At 40.8% G+C, this 8,827-nt stretch overlaps 1 protein-coding gene across 2 annotated transcripts in view; it reads left to right on the top strand.

Annotated features, from left to right (window-relative positions):
* Positions 1–1,073: 1,073 nt before the first annotated feature.
* Zdhhc15 (zinc finger DHHC-type palmitoyltransferase 15) overlaps positions 1,074–8,827 on the top strand; it is a 127,675-nt gene continuing 119,921 nt past the window's right edge. The window contains exon 1 of one of the 2 annotated variants that reach the window (XR_004117576.1): positions 1,074–1,486. Coding sequence is in view for 1 of the 2 variants with exons in the window: in XM_031366332.1 (XP_031222192.1) it covers positions 1,351–1,486 (136 nt within the window). In the remaining variant the exon portion in view is untranslated. The remainder of the gene's footprint in view (positions 1,487–8,827) is intronic. The other variant, XM_031366332.1, reaches the window with a different exon arrangement.

Below are 8,827 nucleotides of genomic sequence, written 5' to 3'. Positions count from 1 at the left end.
TGAGCCTCTACATCTGTATTAGTCAGGTACTGTCAGAGCCTCTCAGGAGATATTTAGGCTGGCTTGTCTTTTCCTTCAGTCTCTGCTCCATAATTAATCTCTGCCACTCCTTCCATGGGTACTTGGTCCCCCTTTTAAGAAGGAATGAAATGTCCATGAGCTTCTTAGTGATCCCCTGGTTTGCCTGCCTTTATTTATACTAAAGTTGACCTAATAGAAGGCATTGACTTGCCTCCTGGTTGGTCCCCCTGTTCTCAGGCAGTCTTCCTTAGTGAAATCCCACTTACTGTTTTACAGAAGAATCACTGTGACACTATTCCATTGCCCCCCAAACCTTTGCTGACTGTTTAGCATCTGCTCTACATAACTGTGTCCTGACAAGGCACCAAAGAGCATTCACATCCTTGCTCCAGCCTGTATTTCTCGTCTCACTCCCACCCTCTTCACATAAACTCTCTTCGAGGTACAGCAGCTGTTCTTGGAACTCTTTAGAATTGTCAGGTCATGCCTTTTCAAACACGGTTTCTGGTCTGAAAGGTCACCACTCCTCTTCTGCCTGAAAATGCTTTTCTTAATAAAGCTTAAACATCACTACCTTTAGAGCTTTCGCTGAGCCCAGAATCATTATGGCCTTCACTTGATTTCTGCATCATTGTGTTTATTCTGAAAATATACTAAGCTAATTCTGCAGGGGGGGACAGAGAAGGAGGAAGGCATGCCCTGTCAAAGGACATACCCCACCAGCTACTGCAGCACTACGTGTTAAGCATACTGTTCAGGCAGCAGTGGGAAGATGGAGATGAATGACCTTTAATTCATGAGGAGCTACTGTGCTGTATGCATCTTTTGCAGTGCCTGTGTACTTGTGTAACTGGGGGTTGAGACAGCAGAGAAAAGGAGATACAGGGGAAGGAAGAGAGGAGAAACCAGAATTGAAAAGAAGGTGGATGCAGTGCAGTAAGGGCAGATGGGCGGACCCACATTTCTTGGGCTTTACATTTGGCAGAGGCCCAGCCCAGCAAGCTCAGAGGAAGTGGTTGGGGGTTGGGGGTAGGGGGCGAGAGGTGGAAAGGGGGAGGGGCCGCAGTCCTTCTGAGCCTGGCGGCCTGGACTGCTGGGCAACCACGTTCTGCCCCACCTCAGCTGGTTCCTGAAGCTGTGACTCACGCCAACAGTGCCAAACCCGGCGTGCTGGGCAGCGCAGCCCCACAGGTGGCAGCGGCTCGAGGACGGTTCCCGCCAGGCTAAGCAGTGGAGCGCCGCACAGCGCGCCTTCCCGCCTCCCAGCCGCCGCCCAAGCAGTTCCTGGCCGGCGCCAGCAGGCCTGCTCGGTCGATCTTCGAGCCGAAGATGCGGCGGGGCTGGAAGATGGCTCTGTCTGGGGGGTTGCGGTGCTGCCGCCGGGTACTGTCCTGGGTGCCAGTGCTCGTTATTGTCCTCGTCATTCTCTGGTCCTACTATGCCTACGTCTTTGAACTCTGCCTGGGTAAGTGGGGCTGGCCACATAAACTGGGGAAATTATGCTCCAGCACAATCGTCTGCCCTATCCTTCATACCTACGTCCCCAGTGCGCTCAGCCTTCACCCTGCGGCTTTTCCTTTCGCGCCCTGAAAAACTCCCAGTTTCCAACCTTGGGTTCCTCACAATATATCTTGTGCGCTGTCCCACGAGGGTCCTACCACGTTGCTTTCTCCTCTCCTCTAGGTTTTCTTATTTCTTTCCCCTACTCTCGATAAATCCCTGACTCTACCAGGACCCCCTTTCCCAGTACAGGGTAACCACTTAAGCTCTACTGCCTGGCAGCTACCTTCTGAGCCCACCCAACCAATTGAGGAAGCACCATACTCTGTGTCCTTAAAGTGCCCGCTCCACCAAAGCATCCACCTAAGGGCCCCACCATTTCCCCCTCCTACTATGATTCCTTTCATAATGGGGATTCCCTACTAGGAATCCAAAAATAATTCCTGTACTCTCCTATTAGCTCACCTTTTTTCCACAGTGAGATCCATACTTTCTCTCTGCAATCCTCAAACACTAGCTGAGAGGTTTCACATCTCCTCTCCACCCACTTATGAACCTCTCACATCAGAACATTTTGTTCTCACTTTTTACACAGGACTAAGCCCTCCATCCATCCTTTCCCTGAGATCCAAGAGTTCAAGCATGTGTGTGCGCACATGTAACACACACACACAAAGAGAGAGAGAGAGAGAGAGACACACAGAGAGAGACACACAGAGAGAGACAGAGAGAGAGAAAGTGCTTCATATGTTTGCCTTCTTATGACTCCACAGTCTGCTCTGTTCTATCTCACATTTCACACAATGATAATAAGCTTTCCCCTTTCTTTCCCTGTGGGATTTCCTCATTTTCAGAGCTCTTTTTGCGGTGTGGGAGTTGTATACAACACTCTCTTCTCATATTAGAGCTCCACAGTGTACCACACTGGGGTACAGCCTCTTCCCTTTCCACTTTGCAAAGCATTCAACTTCTCATTAGAAGGCCCACGTTATTTTCTGACACATCTCACTAGTGACTCCACTTTGTCATAGTAGGATCATGTCCCATCCACTACAATCTCATACTTGAATGTTTTCTTTACACTTCAAAGAGTCTCCACAATCTTTACCATATCCCATTGAAGAGCCACTACTTGTCTAATCTTTAACTATCTTTACTGAGAACCATTCTTCACCCCCTCCAGTGTTTTCCCACTGTCCACACCACATTCTGACACTATCAGTCTCTGGTGGTTGTCATTGTTTCCTCTTGGAATGCACGTGCCCCCTGCCTTCTCAAACCTGGGAAATCCAGTTCTTTCTTGCTGAAGTGTGTTGCTTTTGGCCTTTTCCCACAGGAATATACTTTTGTTGTTTTCTCTTCTTAAACCATCCTTTTAATGATGCTGGACTTTCCTTATACCCTGTCCTACCACAGCAGGGATCACTCTAGTCTCTCCTTATTTACAACCTGGTTCCTATCACATGCCTTGTGCTTTCAAACTCAGAATTCTCCAGTATTTCACAGCATAAAACCCAAGACCTTTTCTTGTATTTACCCACATACACTTAGATTTTCATATGTTTCCAGTCCTCTGTCTATTACATATGGCCTTCTAACATTCTCATAAACTCAAGTTAGTTTTCATAACATACACTGTCTCCTCCCAACAGAAATTTCTCATGGTCTATTGAAGAATCCCCATATCTTTTCACGTGAGATCCTATCAAGACTTATTATCACTTCAATACTGAAGTCCCATCACCAGCCCCTTATACTTGTGACCTGCAGTCTCCTATTCATTTAATGTGGAGTTCTTATTGCCACTCCACTAGAGTTCATACCCATTTCATCAAACATCCCCTCAAAGCTGCCTTCCTATGCTTTATTTATTTCATCATATCATAACTTCTCACCTAAATATTACTGCTAAGGTGCTACTTTTCAGTCCCAGGACCCAATTATACTTATAATCCCTTTCTCTTACATATATGAAAAAATTATGCCAGGCAGTGGTGGCTCACGCCTTTAATCCCAGCACTTGGGAGGCAGAGGCAGGCAGATTTCTGAGTTCGAGGCCAGCCTGGTTTACAGAGTGAGTTCCAGGACAGCCAGGGCTACACAGAGAAACCCTGTCTTGAAAAAGCAAACAAAAAAAATTTATACTCTACCCGTACACAAATTTGGATCAAATAAAGTAACCATGTTTTCCGATATAAGAATTCCTTATAGTCAACTCTGTAGATCAAACTTTGACTTTTTTTCTGATCTTCTTAAGGATGTTATGCTATTAAGGTACATTCCCTTGACCGGGAAATTTTCCTGTTCTTAGGCCTTACACTTTGTGTTTTTTGAATGATTAACTAAGGGATCAAAAGTTCAGCTCCATTATGACGGTATGTAAATTGCTTCCAGGAACAATGCCACATTGTAAACACTATCAAGCCTACTTTTAAAGTCCTTTAGTACTAACATGCATGAGTTCAATAAGAAATCATGTTAAAAATCAGTAATGATGATAGTTAATTCTTATATAGTGCTTATTTTGTGCCAGAAAAAAGTGTCCTCACTACTACAATTATATTAGGTGGTGGCTCACGTCTTTAATCCCAGCACTTGGGAGGCAGAGGCAGGCAGATTTCTGAGTTCGAGGCCAGCCTGGTCTACAGAGTGAGTTCTAGGGCAGCCAGGGCTACACAGAGAAACCTTGTCTTGAAAAAGGAAAAAAAGAAAAAGTTTGAAGCCAGGCTAGGCTACATAAAATCCTGTCTCACATCCCACTCCCCCATATAGAAAAAAAAATCAATGCATATAATTAGCTTTCTATAGGTTCTTAGTCATGCCATACTGAAAGCTGCTAGAAAGCTTAGGGTTCCTTAGACCCAGTTGAGAGGAATGGATTGATTATGTGGTTTATTTGAGATTATAGAGCTAGTAAATTGTTAAACTTAGATGGTAACACAGGCAATATGGATTGGGTTGTTATAACATGCTGCTTCCTCTCAATTAGTACAGAGGCCAAAACTGGTGACGCACAGGACCAGTACAACCTGAAAATACATTTTATTTGGCTCGTACAGTGTTTTTTTTAAACATTTTTATAGCAGTATTAGCATTTTTTAAACTAAGCTAAGCCCAGTAAAGTTACATATACCTATAGTCTCAACACTTGAGAATCTGAGACAGAAGGTTCACTTGAGTCTAGGAGTTCAAAACCTCTTTACTATAGGCAGAACCCATCTCAAAAAATAAAAAGCAGTAAAATAAGTGGCCTTGATTTCTGTTTCTGGCTGTTCCATTCTATGATGGCATCTTCACTTTAAAATCGTAAATGTTTTCTAAAGTTTTACATGTGTGTATGTGTGTGTGTGTGTGTGTGTGTGTGGTGTTTGGAGGGATATGCCTCCACATTTTGTGGAAGTCAGAGGAAGCATAGGAATTGGTTATTTACTTCTATCATAAGAGTTCTGGTGATTGCAAAGACCCTAAGACCTGGTGGCAGATGCCCTTACATATTGAGCCCTCTTGATGGCCCTTTTTGTACAATCTTTTAAGAAATGTGCAACCTTGATTTCAGAAATGTTGAAGCAAATTTTTTATTGTTACATGTAGTATAACATTGAGAACTGGAAGTCAAGCCTGCCTGATAACAGAATCATGCCTTTATCAATGTAACAAAAGCAATAAATTAGGACCATGCTATGACTTAAAATGTAATATTAAAGAGCTAACTTCTTTCTAAAGAGAACCTCATCTCTCCAGAATATCAGGCTGATACTAAAGGTGATACTTTTGTACTTATATTTTTATTTTTATAATATTATTAATTACAAAATACACCCTTTCCTCTTTCCCTTTCCTCCCTCCAACACTAACAATATCGATATCTTTTTCCATTAGAAAAAAAAATGACTACCTTGATGTAGTGTAATATTACCATAATTTTATAGCTTGTGTTTCCTAAATGAGTAAGCATGTTGAACATATTTTATGTACTTGACCATTTTTGTGTCTTATTTGGGAAATATCTATATAGACTGAATAAGTTGTATTTATGTATTTAAGAATACACATGCACACATATATGGGTAACTACAATTAACGAAAAATGGAGACCATGAGTTTGAAAGAGCAAAGGATAGGGTGTATAGGAGGAAAGTAATGAAGGAAATGATGTAATTATGATCTCAAAAAGTAAAGGAAATATTAAAACCAAAAATGACTATTCAAGTTGTTTCCCATTTTCTTCAAAAATGTATCTTCCTTTTCTTTCTTTAAAATGTCTTACTTAGCATACAAAATGAGTTTCATTATAAAATCTTCGTACATTCACAGCCATCCATTGAACTGAGTACACGGTCCCCAATGAAGGAGTTAGAGAAAGGACCTATGGAGCTGAGGGGTTTGCAGCCCCTTAGGACAAACAACAATATGAACTAACTAGTACCCTCAGAGCTCCCAGGATCTCAACCACCAACCAAGGACTGCACATGGAGGGGTCTGATTGTTCTGGCAGCATGTGTATAGTAGAGGATTGCAAATTCAATCATCAATAGGAGGAGAGGAGCTCGGCCCTGTGAAGGTTCTGTGCCCAAGTGTAGGGGAATGCCAGGGCCAAGAAGTAGGAGAGGGTGGGGTGGCAGGCATGGGGAAGTGGGAGGCAACAGGGGTCTGTTCTTGTTGTTTTTGTTTGTTAGTTTGTTTGTTTTTTAGGAGGGGAAACTGGGAAAGGAGAAATTTACATGTAAATAAAGAAAATATCCAATTAAAAAATCTTCATTTATATCTATAATATATAATCACCTATATTATCCTCTGTTGTTTTCCCTCTTAATTATCTCCTTCCTTGCCTGCAAAAGTCCCTCTTCTGCTTTTATGTCATCTATCTGTATATAATATATATGACACATACATGACATGTGTGATATTTGCTTTCCCTCCCATCACCACCTTTTGCCTTGCTTTAATCCCTTTAGAACCCTTCTTCCCTCCCCATGCATCTCCCTTCTACTTTCATGTACATTTTCCTACTCTTATGTAGCTATCTTTTTTTTTTTTTTTTAATTCTAGAGTTGTAATAGGTGAGAAAACATGTGCTAATTTTCTTTCTGAGTTTGGTTTATTTTGCCTAACATGATGATCTCCAGTTGTGAAATTGTTTCCTGCAAATTACAGAATCTCATTAATTTTATGGTTAAACAAAACTCCATTGTGTATGTGTGTGTGTGTGTGTGTGTGTGTGTGTGTGTATTTGAGAGAGAGAGAGAGAGAGAGAGACAGAGACAGAGACAGAGACAGAGGGAGATAGAGAGAGAGCATATGTATCATATTTTCTTTATCATTTCATCTGTTCATAGGCATGTAGGCTAATTCCATACTTTGACTCTTATGAAAAATGCTACAGTTAACATGAATGTACAAATTTATGGTATGCCAACATAGAGTCTTTCAGGTATATACCTAAGAGTGGTAATGTTGAATTATATTTTAGTTGTATTTTTTAGGCTTTTTGATCATTAATTTTTGGTTAGTAGACAAAGGATTGAATTTAAGTGTGATATTTTATATATATCTTTATATGTTGTTCGTATTCAGTTTTCCATTAGCTTTCCTTGTTCCCCATTTTCCTTGCCTCTCCTGTTGGTCTCCTTCCTCTTGTCCAAGTAATCTGTCTCTTTTCATGTCTTGTATATGCATATATACATATGTAAACTATATGCATATGTAACTAGATTCTACATGTGAGAGAAAACACTGGGTATCTCTTTTGTCCTACTACCTACCTCCTTTGTTTTTCCTGCTGGCCCCTGTTTTTTCTTAAATGCTCCCTTTGATTTTCATGTCATATATAGGCATAAATTGATAGATATACTGTTAAATGTAAATATTTCCTATGAGATATATAATGTTTATCTTTTTGATTCTGGCATAATTCTTTCTGTTGTTTAAATGAGATGTGCTAAACATAGTAATTTTTAGTGTGCAGTAAGACAGGTTCCAAAGCACAGACTGAAAAACTAAGAGCAGGGCTGGTGAGATGGCTTAGAAGGTAAGAGCTGTTCCAAAGGTCCTGAGTTCAAATCCCAGAAACCACATGGTGGCTCACAACCATCCGTAATGAGATCTGATGCCCTCTTCTGGTGCAGCTAAAGACAGCTACCGTGTACTTATTTATAACAATAAATAAATCTTTTAAAAAAAAACTAAGAGCAGAAATGACACACAAGAATGAATATATTAATTCCTATTTCACCTTGGTTCATAAGAGGACAAGGTAGACAGTATTCCTATGCTTACCCTCTTATTACAGAGATCTTCCAAACATTGACTGAAATTGAAATGAAAGCACAAGTTTCCTGGGAATTTTAGCTCTCTGAATCTTTCTCCCATGACAGTAGTAATCACAAACCCAAGAAAATGGTTGTGCATGCTGTAGACAATGGAGATGGCTTACCTCATATAAATTGGTGCTTAGTGACCCAGGAGAGTACAAATGATAGCAATGTCTCAAAAGGGGAGAAAAATTAACCCCAAATCTAGAGACCAGTACACAAAGTGTCAAGCCTGAGTATATTCAGGAAAAGTAATCATCCTTCCAAACAGAGTCCCAAGCCAGGGTAGATGAGTTCTTCAGACAGACAGACAGGCAGACAGACAGACAAACCAACAAAGCCACTCTTTCTGAGATGTAATGCAGGAAGGTAGTGTTGTGTCTAGAGAAACAGGAAGATCCTGGGATAGCTACTTGTCATGACAAATGCCAGGATTCCCTCAGGATCTTACCCATCATGCTGACTCTTGATAGATAGCTTCTTCAGTGACTTTATCTAAAGCAGTCTTTTGTAGACACCTAGAAGACCCATATCAACTAAACTTATGGGGTTCTTGTCCTGGCTGAATTCCACCAAAGCTGTTGCCAAAACCTGTAGCTTCTGCTTCCTGTTGCTTTCCTGAAAACCACAAGAAAGGGATTAGTAGAGCAGACAGATTTTATTCAAGCCTGGACCTGAGGAATCTAGGATAGACATTCATTCCCATCTCAGATTTCCATTTCTCCATTTTAAGGAATTTCTTTTCTGATTTCCATGATGGCTTAAATCCCACCCAGTGATGTTTTCCCAGAATCCTTGCAAGCATTTGCTGGTATTTATTTTCTTGATGATAACCATTCTAACTGGAGTCAAATGGACTCACAATGTGGTTTTAATTTGCATTTTCTGGGAGTTCTCAAATGTTTAAACACTTTTGAAAATATTAAGTGATCATTGTTTGTTGAGGTTTTGTCTTTTGATTTTTTTCTTTTTTTTTTTAAGATTTATTTATTATT

This window comes from Mastomys coucha, chromosome X (genome assembly GCF_008632895.1).
Source record: "Mastomys coucha isolate ucsf_1 chromosome X, UCSF_Mcou_1, whole genome shotgun sequence".
NCBI lineage: Eukaryota > Metazoa > Chordata > Mammalia > Rodentia > Muridae > Mastomys > Mastomys coucha.
This window is presented reverse-complemented; position numbering and strand designations above follow the sequence as displayed.